General features: G+C 43.7%; 1 protein-coding gene across 2 annotated transcripts; it reads right to left on the bottom strand.

The window, feature by feature from the left end:
• Positions 1-53: 53 nt before the first annotated feature.
• Positions 54-13,519, bottom strand: LOC117143009 (tyrosine-protein kinase csk-1). Of its 2 annotated transcripts, XM_033307373.1 has the most exons (9): positions 13,355-13,519; positions 8,880-9,810; positions 3,800-4,344; positions 2,815-3,735; positions 2,491-2,759; positions 2,259-2,420; positions 2,006-2,201; positions 1,848-1,934; positions 54-1,786 (listed from the first exon to the last, which is right to left on the bottom strand). In XM_033307373.1, the coding sequence occupies exons 2-9, from the start codon at positions 9,676-9,678 to the stop codon at positions 1,610-1,612; spliced, it is 3,156 nt and encodes a 1,051-aa protein (XP_033163264.1). In that variant the 5' UTR covers positions 9,679-9,810; positions 13,355-13,519; the 3' UTR covers positions 54-1,609. The 2 variants fall into 2 exon arrangements, with proteins under 2 accessions (XP_033163264.1, XP_033163265.1); XM_033307374.1 differs by lacking the exon at positions 8,880-9,810 and having other exon boundaries at positions 13,355-13,509.
• Positions 13,520-17,164: the final 3,645 nt, after the last annotated feature.

The following is a 17,164-nucleotide window of genomic DNA, read 5'->3' as shown; positions in this document are numbered from 1 at the left end:
CATTTGGAATATTTCCCCGTGCCTGATAAACTAAAATAGAAAGGCAACATTAATTTCATGCTTGTATTCTTTACTTTTATTAAAAGTTTTAGAACTCTCTGCCTTCCTTTAATCACCGCGTTTAAGTTTTGTGTGTTGGTGCATATTTGTATTTGTGTTGCTTTCTCCAGGGTTTCACTAACGCATAGAACTTTCGTTTACAATGTGGATTGAAGTGTGTTTGTAAAAAAATAATAACTTTAAAATTAATTAAATATATACCATGGGACGTGGGTGTGTGTGTGTGTTTGTGAGGGGGTGTGTGTGTTGGTGTATTAGGTGTGTTTTACATAAAGTATACTAAAATTAAGTGTTAAAGCAAAGTGGCTGCCCTTAAACGAAAATTAAAACGCATAAATGTACAAGTTGCTTAAAGGGAACATTAAAATAGACATTATTTGTTAAGTTAATTAGGGGGTACGTTTTTTAAAAAATAAATTACAATTTTCCTTTGCCTTGCCGCCAGCTGCATTGGATTGGTTCGATTAAAGTACAGAGAAGGAGATTCCTTGTTAGAAGAATGGACCGAATAATGAACAAATTTACGAACTTTGCGCGTAATAATTTATATTTGTATATTATTAATCGATTTATAAGCTAAATACGTAGGTAATGTGTATTGTATTATGTATATGTAGACGTTTTAATGTAATGCATATTTTCACAAGTGTTTTTCTCTTTTTCGTTTTCTTGAGTTTAAGGACACGCAGCCTCTCAGCTGCCTTCGTTAATTTTTGCTTAGGTTTCGCTTGCTTATTTTGCATACTTTTTGCTGGCTTTCTTTTCGTTTTATTATTATTTTTTTAATACAAATAAATGTAACTAAATTTAACTAATTCTCAGCGTGATCTCTTTTCCAATGACTTGTTGGACAAGTTCTTTGTGGTCATCCCTCAGTTTTGTGCTACAAACAGAAACGGTTAACAGAAAGAGTATACGGAACTCGAATAAAACTTGGCGTCTTTACGATATCAAAGGGAAACATCCTATAAACAATTGATTTAGACAGGCGCCGTCCGAAAGGAAGGCGCTCATATGTATGCGTATTCTATAACATAAAGATACAGACGTGGTCACGAATCCAGAAGTTAAATGTTACAGTGGAGTCCGAACCGATAAGTTAACTAATAAATAGCTACGGTTAAGTGTACACATAACATAATATTGTGGTAGGTAGTTAAAGGTAGTAGTAGTAGGTAGGCTACGCAGCTGCCTTTCTCCTCTCCGTCACACGTAGTCCGTTCTGTTGGTTATGAATTAATTATATGTCGGAAGCTGGCGCAACTCACTAACATTGCTTGATTGTGTTGGGTTTCTTCGCTTAGGCTTACAAAACTTACTCCATAAATTATATATGTAAATAAATTGTTGTAAAGTAGTTATATATTCATGTATGTATATAATCGTACGAAAAATTGTTGCGTTCAGTGTCAAGTCAGTTTCAGCTTTGGATCTGGCCCATTTCTGGCAGGGATTGGCTCTGCCCATGGCTTAAATGACATCTGGTCTAAACAATTCGCTTTAGTTCATCCCTATCGCGCGTCACTGGCGTCACTCCCTTGCTGGCTCCTCACGCCGTGGCATTGTTCAGTAGCTGCAGTTTGACCTTGAGCTCCGCGAATGTGGGTCGCTTGGCGGGATTTAGGTCCCAGGCCTGTCGCATCATTTCGTAGATCTCCGGTGGACAGCCCTCGGGTGCTTCCATTTTGTAGCCCACCTCAACGTGCTTTACCACATCGGCTAATGGCTGCACAATGAAAACTTGGTTAGTCACATCTCAAGTAAATGCCATCGATATCTGCACTTACAATTCTGGGATAGGGCACGCGTCCAAAGGAGTAGATTTCCCATAGCAGTATGCCAAAGCTCCACATGTCGGATTTGTTGGAAAAGCGCTAAGTTGACAAGGATAAAATACATTAGTTGATATGCGCAACAGTTTGCTGGTAGGTCATTTTAATTTTACCCCATTTTTAAGAGCCTCGGGAGCCGTCCATTTTATGGGCAGCTTGCCAACGTCAAGATTGTAGCATTCCTCGCGTGCCAAGCCGAAATCCGATACTTTAGCCACGCAATCCTCTGATATAAGGACATTGCGTGCTGCCAGATCGCGATGGACAACCTTTTTGGCTTCCAGATACTCCATACCAGAGGCAGTGTCGCTAATGAGTAAGGTTAATTAATATGGATTCAAAACAAAACCTAACAATATTGCTTACTAGGCAAAAATGATTTGATCCTTTTTGGTTATGTGCTGTCGTCCTCGCGATCGCAGGTAATCAACCAGTGATCCCTTACTCATATATTCCGTAACCAGATACAGATGCTTGCTGGTGAAGACAAGGCCGATGAACTTTACCAAATTGTCGTGCTCCAGCGTGCTAAAGAAGCATTTAAAGTTGGAGATGGTGAGATCTGTGAAACAAATGGACGATCTGTGGATTAACTTACGTCATGACCGAGGCCTCAGCCAGAAACTTCTGCACGGCGCCCTCGTCCTTCAGCATCTTGACGGCCACCTTCTCGTTGCGTAATATGCCCAGCATCACGTCACCGAACTCGCCCTTGCCGATGCTCTCGCGCAGCTGCAGCTCCGCTTCAGGGATCACCCAGCCCTTGTCCACGAAATCTTTGGAGTTAATGCAGAACTCTTGTTTGCCCAGCTTTGGCAAGCATTTAATCAGCTGGGTGCACAGTCCATCCGCATCCGCCTCGTAATGCTGCAAAAGTAAACTGGTTAAATATGTTTCGTTGGCATCTTCTGGTGTTACCTACCGCCACTAGCTGGCCCAAATTCTCAAAGTATTCCTCGTCGTCGATGGTCAGCTTGTTTTCTAGGTACTTGACCCGGTAGTGCTCCACCTTGGACTGGAAACAAACGCAGAGCGTGTAGTCGCCAGGGAAGTTTGTGGACTCGCGAACCAGGAACAATCCGTCCTCACGCGGCTGTAGCAGATGCTCCGCCTCATCCCGCGTTATGCTGCCATGGAACCATGGCATAGCGTTCAGTTTAACCTCGCACCTGGACCGCCCTTGCTGCGGTGCCATCGCTGTGGGCGAGAGGGAAGCATGGTTCATGGCAGTGGTGGAGCCGCTGGACCACGCGCTGCTCGCATTCACCCCGCTGCCTGCCGTGACTCCATTAATGTCGAAGCTGTGCAGCGAGGTGGACATGCCCGCCGATCCGCTGCCACTGACGCCTACCACTGCCGCTGGCTGAGAGGCCTGAGGCGGTTGCGGTGCTGTGTGCAGTAGCATATTGCTGCCGTGCTGGCTGCCACTCAGCGCCAGACTCTTTGGCGGCAGCGCTCGCTCGGCGCCGTGCATGCCCATTTGGGCTGCATTCAGGGAGGAGGACATCAGACCCGCTCCACCGGGCGGACAGTTGGCCAGCAGCTGGAGATGCTGCTGTTGCTGCTGCTGGGCAACGGCGGCCACTGCGGCAGCGGTACCGGCTACGGACTGCGATCCCGCCGGCTGAACGGCGGCGACAGTGGGGGCGGGCGCAAACGTGGACAGTATGCTGTGGGACGCCTGCTGCTGTTGCTGTTGCTGCTGGCTCGTCGTCTGTTGCTGCTGCTGCGTCTGGCTGGGGGACTTGGGCGAATGATTGCTGGCGCTGCTGATTAAATTATGACTATTAAGCGCATGCGATGACAAATGCAATGCGGCTGCCGCGCCCGCCTGGATGGGGTGCTGCAATGGAGGGCAATGTCAGTAGAGCAATTTAATAAATTTGAATATAGCTTGTTTCGCATACCACATTGTTCTCGCGATGGTGGTGGTGGTGCGGCGGTATGCTGGGCGGCACAATGTGCGGCTGCGACTGGCTGAGCTGCTGCTGGTGGAGCAGTACCGCCCCAACCGCCGATCCAGGCGCAGCTCCCGAGGAACCCGCTCCCAAAACCGCATTCGGCTGGGGGGCAGGACGCTTGTTGTGCCGCAGCGGTGCAGTGGGTGGCATCTGGTGACCGGTGGTCTGCAGGAACCATGGATCGCCAGCCGTGCTGCCCGTTGTCGCTGCAGCGGCCACCGTCACCGAGGGCTGCGAGAATCCGCGATGGTGTCCGACGACCGTGGTTTGTCCGTTCTGCGTGGCAGTCGCGTGGCTGTTCATAGCCTGGCCGGTCGTCGTGGTTGCCGTCTGCTTCCTCAGCAATCCCTGCTTGATCTCAACGGTGATCAGATCACCCTCGCCGGACGCCTTTCTCGAGATCGCTTCCTTCTCCTTATGTTTCTCCTCCGGCTTCGGCTTGGGCTTCTGGCTCTTCTCGTGGCTGCTTTTCCTGGCTTGTGCCTCCTCGTCTGCAAACCAAAAGAAACCAAAATGAGTACAAACATTAGTCTGTTTCTGTTCAGCTTTATCAATTGATGATGTTATTTTTATAGGCTGATAATAGGAGGCAAAAAGCATCTAATCTTATCACAGGTTCGCACAGGCACATATTGACAATGTTATCTGCATTAATTATATTATTTATTCGAGCAATCAGCTGGCCAAATATGTAATTTCTTTCATTACCCGCACACAATTATCAATGGGGATATATATTCTCCATTTCTGACATAACTTGGCAATTTGAATATCGAAAGTGTCACGATATCGATATCAGACAAAGTCAAATCCATTTAAATTCCATTTTGCAGTTGCAAATATAAACATTTATCACTTTTGATATCTGATTCCCTTATTTAGATATACGCATTCACCACCGATCGAGCTGTTTTTTTTGCTGTATAGCCACCAAATCAGTTCCCGTGATCGGATGAAGGCTAAACTCACGTTTATTTAATCAGTCAGTCAAGTCGGTGGACAAAGAGCAACGATTACATAAGCGCGACTTGGATGCGCAATGCTAATTGTTGGTCAACACACTCAAAAACGCAGCTTAGTGACTCAAATGGACACAAATGGCATGTTAATCGGGTGAACCGCGCGAATCCGCTCGCCAAATGTAAAGCATTCGCATGTGACGGGCATAATAATTAAACCCATTTTATTGGGCACTTTCAGGCTTTTGGGCTACTGCTGTGTGCCTGGACACGAATCTGGATTAGGGATGAGTCAGTTCCATGTCGCTTTAAAGCTACCCGCACATCTGTGCACGCAAAGAAATTAGAAGGAAATTGGCTAAAATCCAATGTTATATTTAAAAATGTTCGCGTTTATCTGATGAAGGATTTGCATCACTTTCATCCTGTCTGTATTTGAATTTGAATTTCAAATGCAGTGCAATGAAATCAGTTTCTGCGCTAAGTGCTTTTTGGCCAAGCCCAAAATGCTACATGTTCATCCAATCTTTTTACTTTACTTGCAATTGCGCTGTTTTAGGCAGTGAAGCCTCTTTTCAGGCGCTTAATTTATTAATTTTATGCAAATTTCATTAGCGAATCTCGCTCGCTGGGCGGAAGCGCGTTTTGCATATTAAGTTCTCATTCTGGGACGTGAATTTATCGTGGGAGTGGGGCGAAGTCGTGGCGTGGGCATTGTTCAAATAGCGACAGGTTGACGGCAGTGGAGGAGGAGGCACGCGCAGGTCACTTTACCGCTCTCGAATGCCACAGACCTTGCCCGTAAATTATTTGGAGCCACATCCGCCATTCGCAGCAACCTGAAGTTTCGGCTATCGCTCCAAATTGGTTTGCCATGACTGTTCGAAAACGAGAATCCAATCTGGAATTGCAGTCGGTCGGTCATGCAGTCGTAGTCGTAGTCATCGCCATTCGTCAGCGGCTTCCTGTTCAGCGGAGTCGGAGCTTTGAAGTCACACCCCGAGACAATAGTCTTTATATTTGCGTACTGGCCGCATTTTGTTTCAATTGTTCGGCAACAAATGTGAAATTCAGCGCTGCTGCGAGAAAAGTAAATCGAACTCGGGTTTCGCATCGGTTTGCACTGCGAACAAAGAAATCCCCAAACGCTTTTCAGATTTTTGAACATAAAGAAACAAATATTGAAACCTGTTTTGATCGTCAATCAGAACACTTAAGTGTTCTAATAAGAAGCCTAATCACTTAAGGCAATAATTATTTAATATATTTCGTATGTAAAGATTCATTTTTCACATTTGTTATATCATTTTCACTGCAGCACGATAGTGGCATATATTTTGAACTTGAACAATGTACGAGGACTTTGCTTCTTCAACCGCGACCTTGACTCCAAATAAGTGGAACAGTCATCCTTATTCCGAGTAAACCCTCCAAGTGTGAGTCAGCGGAAGCAAGAAATCTTATTTTTATGCCGACAAATATAAAAAGAACATTAAGAAAACCTACTCATATTGAGAGCTGGTTCAGTAACTGAATCTTCATGAAGCTACCATTGATTAAACCATCCATATAGACTGTAACGAGATGGTAATCACTACATCCCTTTATAAGAAAGTGAAAATACCCTCTCTATTAGAGTACAACCAACGTGTAGGGTAAATGAAACGTAAAAATGCCGGCTATAATCTTACGTAAAGCCAATGCCCACTCAGGCTGTCATCGCTGGGAGTGATGATCCGGAGCCATTGATTAGTCAACGCCGGTGACAGGCCAATTACAGTGTTCCCCCGCACCTGTCGACGTTTACATCAGCGACTTTGCATGTGCGTGCTAGGCAGGTACATAGTACATACTCGCTGATATCGACAGGTGTTGCCACACACACACACACACCTGTTGGCTTCGCCGTGTGTAAATAATGAGCGGAAAAAACCGCGCAGCTTTGTTCTTGTAAAATGCCCAAGCAAAATCACCACAAAAATAATTAATAAGCACTTTACTTTTTGGCTAGCCAAGATTTGTAGACGCCAGTCGAACATAAACCAACTCGGGAATGCGTAAACAAAAAAGGTAAATAAAATAGTGGGGAGTGGTGTGCCGAAACACGCTCCTCAAATATAAATCAACTGTTCTCGACTGAATAAACATTGGCATTTGTGTATTGTTTAAAAGACTCAAAACGAAATAATCATAAAAATGCAAAAAGCCCAAATTAACGACACCGATCTGCCGGACATGATGAGTGCAAAAAAAAAAGTGCTAACAATAAAATCGAATGATTCATTGGCAATTGGCAGTTCAACGCACAACATGGCGTGCGGGTGCGAATACTTTTGCAATGCACTGTGCACTGGTTGTGGGTGTTGAGCAAAGGCAAAAGCAAAAGTCAAACGAAATGCGCAGTAATCCGACTGTCCCGATGAGGTAATACTAATTAGGCAAAGCCGCGAAAATGCACTGCGCAAAATGTGTCCGAAAAGGAGAACTATCTATAATCTATAAGTTAGATACTTCAGCTTGTTGTGCTGCATTTTGTTGCACTCTAAAGATTCATTCGCATTTCACTACTCCAGTTGAAATTGGTTAGTAACGCCCAAGTAGTTTACCCAATCCCCAGAAACAAGCGAGTTGGCTAACGAAAGCTCTGTTTGCCAGTAGATCTACCCTTGGATGGCAAGAGTGAGTGATGAAATTGTATCTGAGTGAGCCGGAGATATAGGAAAGGAAAACAGTGCAACACCTTTGAAGCCAACGAGCACATACGTGAGAATCTTTTGTATTGCTTCCTTATTGTTTGAGTTAGCGCAGAACACACACAATCCGCAAAAATAACAAAGGAACATTAGACTTCTATAAAGCCGGAGTCATAAATACTTTCGGAGGGATATAGCTTTTGTTTGGCAGTCATAAAAATAATAGCCAAATTCTCATTGTTAGGTAGTAAAAACATTTATAATAACTATCTCGTATGCAACTAAATAACTAACTTATCTCACCTATGTATCCTTTATTTGTTTTATTTTTAATTGAAACTATTTGCCCAAAAATCAATGTCCGACTTGAAGAAACAATGCAAAAATAAACGCAACACAAGGTGCGATTTTTTATCACCTGTGCCTTGCCAATTTCCGTGAATAATTGCACTACAACATGGCGTGGCATTAACATAAACAAATACATACATATATGCAATGTATATAGAGCAACCAGGGGACCAAGTTTCCGACATTCTCACAAGCTTTTCTTTCTTTTTGGTCTGAAAGGGGGGCTGCAACGACAGGTAAATACACACGGCAGACAATCACTCCTGCACAAAGTCAGTCAACAGTTGCCGGCGGTTCCTGGGCCATTGTGTTGTGTTGTGCCACCAGTTGGAAAGTGCAGGCCCGAAGAAAGAAAGGAAGGTAACCTTAGTCAGTCAGTCAGTCGCTGGGTTGTGGGCCGAAAAGGGGCGGGAAATGGGAAAATGTGAAAATGGGAAAAATGGGGGGGAAAATGGCATGAATGGAACGCGAGGCGCTCATGAATGGCGTGTGATGGTTTTCGCCGGTGCCCAGAAATTTGCATATCGCATGCGAGGCGATGAGCAGCAGCAGCGGCGGCAGCAGGAAAACCGCAAGCAGGAAGAAGGAAGCCAAGCCTACACCTGTGCAGAAACACAGATACATGTATCTGCTAATTACACGGTTAGCTGCCCCATGTGGTTGACCCTGAGCGAAGCGGAGTGCAGTTTGCGCACCAGAGGAACCCTTCTCCTTCTTCGAATGTCCACGGGTCTTGGAGCAGCCGCAATTGGACACCGCCAGTTATTGCCCAACGGTTAGAACATAATCCAATACCCATGCCCAATGTCGAGGGGCTCGAAACCAAATCTGCGGACCGCTTACAACACCAGCCGCAACAATTGGGAGCAGGGCTGAATTGCTGACTGGTATGAGATATGAATTTGTGCGGGTTGCACAAAACTTATTTCAGATACTTTAAGGGAAAGAACGAATGAACAAGTAATATATAGTTACGTCTTGTTTGGATTCCTTATAATATTCCTTTTTTTGTTATCTACTAACCGAACCACTCCTCCGAGCTGGCAATGGGTGGCAGCGAGCGGGACGTCCGCTGCCCGTCCTTACTGTTCCGCCCCCTGGAATTTTCCAGGGATCTGTCTTTGGTTTGTTGGAGCTCTGTTTTGGCTTTGGATGCCTGGAACTTTCGATGTGCGCACCGCAGGAAGTTCAGCAGACGTGCGTCGATGGGCGGGGAGGATTCGTGCTTGGCCGGTGTTGCGGATGATGTGGTTGTAGTGGGAGTATTCCTTGCTGGACCAGGTGCATACTTGTCGCAGAAGTAAAACTCACGCCGACGAGGAGGAGCATAGGCAGCGCTCAGGCTGCTGCACAGCAGGATGGGCTTGCGACGCGCACGGGAAATCACCTGACCACCAGTGTGGGTGGCGTGGGTGGCCGCCTCCTTGTGGGTGACACTGCTGGCACTGCGCGTTAGTCCCGAGCACGAGAGCGTGGATGCCGCAGCTGCCTCCCTGCTCTGCTTGCACCAGTAGATGTCCTTGCTGCCAAAGTAGTAGCGTCGCCTTGTGTCCTGCGCACCCGATCCTCGGTGACTCCGGCCCACGGAACGATTGGATCGCTTGCTGGCACTGGACGCCGTCTGGCTGCCACTGCTCGTCTGCGAGTTATCACTTTCGTTGTTCGAATTGGATGGGGAGGCGGATGCGGACGCGGGTTTCAGCACCCGTTCCAAGGATGACGATCCCGTGGCGCCTGCTCCGCTGGGAGAAGGCGTGGGCATGAGGTACGAGTTGGACTGGATGAACACTCCATCGCAGGTTATCTTAATTGTTGTCACCATGTTCCCGCATTGCGTTTACTTTCGTTGCTCAGTTCGCTCTTTTAGTGGTTTCTAGTTCTACTAACATAAGTTCTGATTTTGATGGCGCAAAAACCTCTGGTTAAACTTTAATCGTATGCTCCTACAAAAGACCTTTACAAATTCTGGTTAAACAGAATAAATTCTTTCCAATACTTTCCAATTACCATCTTATTGTCAATACATACACATATTAAAATGAACATGGGAGTTGGTTCTAATGGATGCCATTGTGAGTGCCCAGTAGCAGATAGTACAAACATAAAAATGCGCCATTTCTGCCTGTCGTAGAACTGAAATCGAGGCTAATGCCCAGTCCATAGTGGACAAAGCCGGGCAAATTGTTTTCATTTCTAATAATACTAATTAAGGTTCTGTAAGCGCTTCGATTTGCCATCGGCCAGCATCGGTGTATCCACAATGGACATCTGGGCGGAATCGATAGATAGATAGAAAAGACCAGGGCAGATAATTGTTAGCAAAAAAAAAAAAAGCGCAAATGGAAAATTTCTAAAGAGAAAATTCAAGCTAAAAAAACAAAGACGAGTGGAATAAAAGCACGGCCTGGATGGAAAAGGTTGAAAACTAGAAGAAAAAAACCGAGCTACGTACAGAAATTGACTTCATTGCGAGGAATAACTAAATAATAATAACAACTCTTTGCCATCTATATGTTTTTTTTTTTACTGGCTTTTGGCTAGCTTTTTCCTCAGCAAGTCAATTCGCCACATTAACGGTTTGTCAGCGGCTTACTGAAATAGTCGACAATGGCTTGGAGTGCTCCACAAACAGCGAAAAATGCTGGTTGGGCCAAATGCTGGTTCGGCATTCCATGTTGGCTTATTTCTCTGGGTTGGGAAAACACGAACCAGCCGCCTGAATTGAATTGGAATTCACTGGAGAGCTCTGGCTACATATTGTGCAAATAATTTGGGCGTGGGAACCTCGCAGTCGACGTCGACTGCGCAGTGAGCTAAGCAAAACTATTGTCTATCCCCTAAAGACAGGTGGCAAATGTTGGGAAAGTTGGCGGGGAAAAGATATATTTCTGCACTGATAATGCCATTTAGTTGTAAGCAGCAGGCTTTCAATTACTTGCCCATCTTATGGATATCTCAAGGGGGCGGCAGAAGAGAAGAGGGTATAAGTTTCTATCTTCAAGATATCATAGAACTCCCAAATATTTGCCAACTCTCACTGCATCTTCACTTTCTTGAACTTTCCTAGGTAAATGTCAACTTACAATTAACTATGCAAATGAGCCAGAATTGGGCACGTGGAAAGTGATTGCTTATCATGACCCACAAAGGAACGGCGGCGGCCAAATGAAATTCTCCGCACGATGGAGTGTTTCTATTTTTCGGAGTGGGAAAAGCGTTCGGTCGTCGCCCAAAGAAACGCACCGCACACGAAAGACAACGAAACTAATTAAATAAAACAATAACAGAATTATGTATGACACAACGAGTTTGTTGTCGCCGCTGACGAAATGCAAAATGAAAAGCCACAAACGCCACAAAGTCGAATCAAAATAAAGGCCAAAAAAGTCTAAACCGTTGACTGAACCTGAGACAAAGTGGGCAATAAGCGAGGAGAAAAGCAAAAAAAAAAAAGAAAAACAGAAGAGCTAAAGACAATGGGTCTGGTTTTTAAACCTGGTCGAGATGCGTAAGTTTGCTGGTCCGGATATCCTCGAAATGGGCGTGAATTTTGTGAATTTTGGAGCTGCGTTTCGAATAGGTTTTATCAAAACCCCGCGGCAGTACCTGTTGCATATATCATTTTGGCAAGCGGAGAGTGAAAGTTTCTCGAATGAATACCCTCCCTACTCTTCCCCAAAACAGCAGCTCTGACTTGGAGAAAAATAAAAATGATCGCCAATTTAACTTGAGACAAAGAGCATTTAGCATTCGCTATTGTTTCTGACCATTCCGGTGGCTTAATTAATAAATTAATTTTTACAATTACTTTAACGTGCCTGGCACGCATTACAAGAAAACGAGAGAAATGAAATGCGCCATTGGCTTTCGAGTGTTAAGTGTGGACTTTGGGGGGTTTGGGGGCACATCTTCGGCCAGTTTGGGGGTTAAGCTCGTCTTCACTTGTGTGCAGTGAATGGCAAATTGAATAAGTGGATGGAAAACACATAACCGAGGTGTACGGAGCCAAGAAAAACATTAGAAATTGTTTCACGCGTCTGCTGCAGTTGTATTTGAAGTCTTTTTTTTCTCTATTTCTACAATTTTTTTTTTTTTTTTGTTTGTCCACTTTCACTTGGTCCAGCCAGCTTGGAGATACAAATTTCAGTGCGAGATTCATGCAGGACGACGCTTGGCGGATTAGCTTCTCAGCTCGGAGAGCGTTGGCAAAAACTAGTTACAGTTTAAGGCCCCGGTTTTGCTTTTTTCTTTTAGTTTTTTGGTGGCCGATTAGAGCGGCGATGACTAATGCGCTGGAAAATTGAAAATGCCCCGACACGCCAGCCTACAATGTTTTCGAATTTGCAGTCTTTATTTTTTTCCGGTTTTTATTTTGTCAAAGTCGAGTGTCTGCACGTCGCCAAATCCGAAATTAGCGTGCAAATCGATTGTGCAGAGGGTCTTTTAGGCCGAGTGATTCATGCAATTTCGAGATCAGCTGCGCTCGATCCACCACAGTTGTATCTGCGATCTGCGATTTGGGATCGGATTAAAAAGTGCAGTTAGAGAGCGAGCAGAATGGAAGAATAAGCGAAGAAATTGCAGTAATGGGAACTTGGCGGCTGGGGGAATTCAATCCACGGAGACCTGAGAAAACAATTAGCACTATGTGATTGAAGTTGGCCCGGAGCAAAAAAAAAAAAAAAGAAAAAACGTGGTAATCGGTGAGGGGAGGGAAGTGGCAGTACAGTAACATGCTGCCTAGGCACTTTCATTCGAGACTTTCAAACAATCAAATATGCAGCCGCGACGCGATCGTCTTCATTAGTTGCACACGAAAAAATTACACGGTTGATTTAAAATGTTAAAGCGCTAAAAACGTTGAATTTGAATGATTTTAGAAAGGTGTTCAATCAAAGGCCACCTTGTGCAAAAATCATTGGGCAACCAAAAAGCCCTTTATTAATTTTAAATTAATTAATTAGGCATTCGACATGGGGTCTTATGAAAATCCTAATCAGATTTAAATTAATTGTAGCAGTCTAACTACATAATTAATATAAAGCTAAGCCTCACTTTGACCAGTAAACCATAAAACCAACTTAAGTTTTGCCCGTGCATGCCTTGAGCAACTTTGAATTAACCATGGACACAGTCGAAACACTGATTGCTACTAATGCCCGATACATGTGGCCAAAACCCATAATTAAGCGGACATCCCCAACATGGCAAACAAATCAAACACCAAATACACAAAGGTCATTGCGCCACCAAATCTTCAAGACATGCTGATCTTTCAGCGCTTTTTGTTTCACTTTCTTCGCACTTTAATAATGATTTGCATTAATCACTTCCTTGGGCCGAAGCCGAAAAATAACTCGCGCTTGTATAATTAATTATTAAATTATTACAATAGCGATATGAACAATTCGCATTCGCGTGGTATTACATCACGATCGTCTGCCTTTTGTGTATTTCGCTGATCGAATCGGCTTATCGAAAAAGGCCACTTTGCATACCGTCATAATTTATTGTTATTATGTATTGCAAAAAGCCAATTGCAATCGATTCACTCATTGGCCAATTCGCACACACGCGATGATGAGCTGCGCATGCGTGGCGAGCGATTTTATTAATATTTTTTTTTTTACTATTCTCTCTATTTACTATTCGGTTTTTGAATCAAAACGCGACCGCGCGCCTTGCCTGCAAGTTTTCAACTGAAAAGCGCTGCACGAAGTTGCCGCCGCGACTGAGTCACGATAAATAAAACCAAAAACACAAAATCAAAAGAAAGAAAGAAAAAACACAAAATCAACCTCCGAGTTTCAGTTTCAGAGAAAGAGAGCGCCGCTTGCCAAGCTCAGACTCAGATTTTCTTCGTGTTTTTGTGAGCCGGCTTCTTCTCTTTATCGTGCATTTATTGCATGCGATAAGACCAGTCGCTCGCATGCGATCGCCCACCTGTTGCACATTTGGCCACCGAGTCAAAACAAAACATGTGTTGCCCAACTCATTAGGCCGATTTTGGCCATTCAAGTCGCTGCTGCGGTTTGCTTTTGGCCTAGCTAAATGTAAGTCACTCTGTGGTCGCCAATTTTTACACGGAAAAACTTAATTAAAAGTATTTAGTTTATTTAATCGCACTACTAGCGATGCCAAGCAAAAACTAAAGTAAAATTGTAAGGCTTACATATATATATTTATTATATTATATATATCAAATTGTACATTCTACATTAGCCTAACATATTCATTTAAATCATTACGCACAGTGCACTTTGTGATATTGGAGATTCAAGAGGCAAAACGATCGCATTTTTGTAAAAACACACATCCAGATACTTTGGAGGCTTGTGGCTCGGATCGATTTCCTTTCTGTTTCGTTTATTTGGTCTAATTGCCGCCGCTGGCTGTTAATTAATTCGCCCATTATTGGTCGCACAAACACCCTGCACCCCGCCCCCCGCCCACAATTTCCCCACGACTTGTATGGCAAATAGTTTTTCTCTTGCATGTTTACTTTTCGTCTCCGTTTCCAGGCAATTTGTTGCCGCTCTCGAATCAGTTGTTTGCAAAAATGTAGACATCCAAATGTTTATTGTTTCTTTCGCATCCAGCGCTTGCAGTTCCAATTGCAATTCCAGTTGCAGTTGCACAGTTCGTGATTTTCTCCAATTTTTCTCTTTTGCATTTCTTGCATATTTGCGGAGCAATTAGCATCAAGTCGGAACCGTGCTCATGCCATTTCCTGACGTCACCAGCTCTCCCAGCGAATCTGCCTGGCGAACCCGAATGGCAAGTAGATCAAAAGGCGAGGGATGTGTGCTAAAAATATCCGCAAAAGCAACATAAACAAACAAACAGATGGCAAGGAAAAAAGAAGCTACGCGAAGAAAATGTGTCCGCTGGGCAACAAAACGAGGAAAGTAATAATTTCAAGAATGCGAAATATATGAATGTATCTACATATATCAACGGTTCCAGATAAAGATGAAGTATACATTTCTGCACCGCGTTCCCAGATAAACGTAAATGCATATTCCCGTTTTTTGATGATAAGATTAAATGGTCGACCGCCTTTTTTTTAATACGATAAAGCCAACGTAAACAAATCGTTGAACTGTGCGTGGATTTAAGCATTTGTCAGGTAAAAGTATATTTTCGTACGGTTTAAAAAGGAAATTGAATCAGATGTTTTGGCAGTTGTTCAATAAGTCAAAAGTATACATATGTGCATATAAGACAGCAAAAATGGAATGCATATAAAAAGGCATTCACGTAATTATTTTAGACATCGCTAAATATGAATAATATATAATTTGAACTAAATATATATCCCCATTCACCTGCCCAGCCCTAGAAGTAATGGTTTATGGCCAATCGGAATAATTAAAATCGCAAATTCCAATTAGCATTCCAATCAGTCCCGAGTACAGTGGTCATGCAACGACGTAATTAGCGCAAGTGAAAATGGGCAGAGAGATAGTCGTAATAGGCGCAATAAAGGGAATATTGAACAGTGGGCGCCAAAAGTTAGTACATCATCATTCCAATGCGAAAAGTTCACGCAACACTGACCTCACACAGCCAAACTTGCTCACTCACACCGATACAGTTGGAGTATAACGCCCACGCATGGTGCAATACACAAACAAACGGGATGTGTAGAACCCCGGAGAGAGAGATAGGGAGAGGGACAGAGAGCGAGAAGGGGGGGATGGTAAGGCAGTGGGTGGGGTGTGGGGAGCTTTGTGGCGCCTAGGTGTGACGTCAGCGACCGAAAATTTTTGCCGACGACGCAGAAACTGACCGAAAGACAGCAACAACAGAAGGCATTACTACGAACGGAAGCCCGTAACAAAAACTACGATGCGCCACGCTTCGGTTATTGCCTTTAATTACTACTGTGGCTATCGTTTTTGTTGTACGCATCGCATCGGTCATTCATGGCCCGATTGTTGGCTATATATGAGCATTTCTGTATATAACTTCGTGTGTGCTTGTGCCTGTGTTTGTTATTCAAAAAAAAAAAAAAAAACGAACACAACAACAATGAATTTCGCGCCGCAAAGTTGTAAAACGTGTTTTTGTTTTCGCTTTGATTGGAACCAAAATGCGTAGTATTTGTGATTTTTTTTATTATGATATTTTCGGATTTTGCTTTCGTTTTGAAGCCAACTAGTTGACCTCAGACAACAGCATCAAAATACAAAAATAAAGAAGCTGCAAATGGGCGACCCAAAAATAGGCAAAACAAATACAGTAGTAACTCGTAATGCAGACTTTTGTGCACATTTTTAAGGGAAAAATCGTTTTTGCCTTAAGATATTTTTAATGTTTTCAAAAGGAGGGGTCTTTGTGTAAACAATCAAAAGGCTTGTATTTCCTATTGTGGACACTATTTCGAGTGCGTACTGTGCGCGTTTATAAGTATTTTATTTGTCGTTGTCCATTTCATCTGCATTTATACTTCTCATCCTCATAATGAGGCAAATGTTTATGCAATATTTGCTTTTCATTGATGGAATTGTGCAAAAGATGTTTGCAGAGTTTTTATTTGGCCACTTTTTTATTTGCCCAATTGCGCTATCCCTTTTTCGCAAGCTTTCCTTACTTTCACACCGACACACGCGCACACACGCACTCACACAACGACAAGTGTATTAAGGAAGCAGACAGCGCGACGCTGCAAAAAAGGGCGTTGGGCGGAGTCCTTAAAACGGGCTCAAAAACAAGTAGTCCCAAAACCATACATATGCCTGAACTTACCCTTTTTTCAATGATGTTTTCAGCTATTGCTGTTTTTATTGTATATTTTGGTTTGTTTTTGATGTAGTTGGTAGTGCTGCCGTTGCTTCAGTGGTTGTTGATGTTGTTGTTATTGCTCCTAGTTAACATTCCAATCCGACGCTGCTGCGCTGCCGACGTCGCTGCCCACTCCGATGCCTGTGCTGGCGCTTTAAGCCATCAGCCACATGCACATTTCATTGGATTTATCACGCATATATATAGTAAGGTGTTCCTTAATATATATTTATAAACATTTGTACCACCTTTCCGATACGATCCGATCCGATATGAAGAATATAAATACACACAAACACTTGCACAAGCACTCTCACGCATACACACACCGACACCTGGCTGTTGGTTTTGTGGAATTTTCGATTGTATTCTCCGTATTTTCGGCCCTCCTCCGTTGATGCTGATGCATATCCGCACTTGCATCCGTCTTAGTTCATCCCACGCATGGCGTGCCAATAAAATTCGATTGCTCAAACAGTCCGCACCACGGGCGATTTTAATTTAAACAAAAAATTCACACG

Source organism: Drosophila mauritiana, chromosome 3R, assembly GCF_004382145.1.
Source record: "Drosophila mauritiana strain mau12 chromosome 3R, ASM438214v1, whole genome shotgun sequence".
In the NCBI taxonomy this organism is placed as follows: domain Eukaryota; kingdom Metazoa; phylum Arthropoda; class Insecta; order Diptera; family Drosophilidae; genus Drosophila; species Drosophila mauritiana.
This window is presented reverse-complemented; position numbering and strand designations above follow the sequence as displayed.

Bases quoted from the DNA above. Each gene is read 5' to 3' on its own strand.
- LOC117143009 (XM_033307373.1), bottom strand. From the start codon at position 9,678: ATGGTGACAACAATTAAGATAACCTGCGATGGAGTGTTCATCCAGTCC. The intron at 1,935-2,005 runs GTAAAATTAAAA...TTGTCAACTTAG, and splicing joins CCGAGGCTCTTAAAAATGGG to CGCTTTTCCAACAAATCCGA. The intron at 1,787-1,847 runs GTAAGTGCAGAT...TTCATTGTGCAG, and splicing joins GCGTGCCCTATCCCAGAATT to CCATTAGCCGATGTGGTAAA.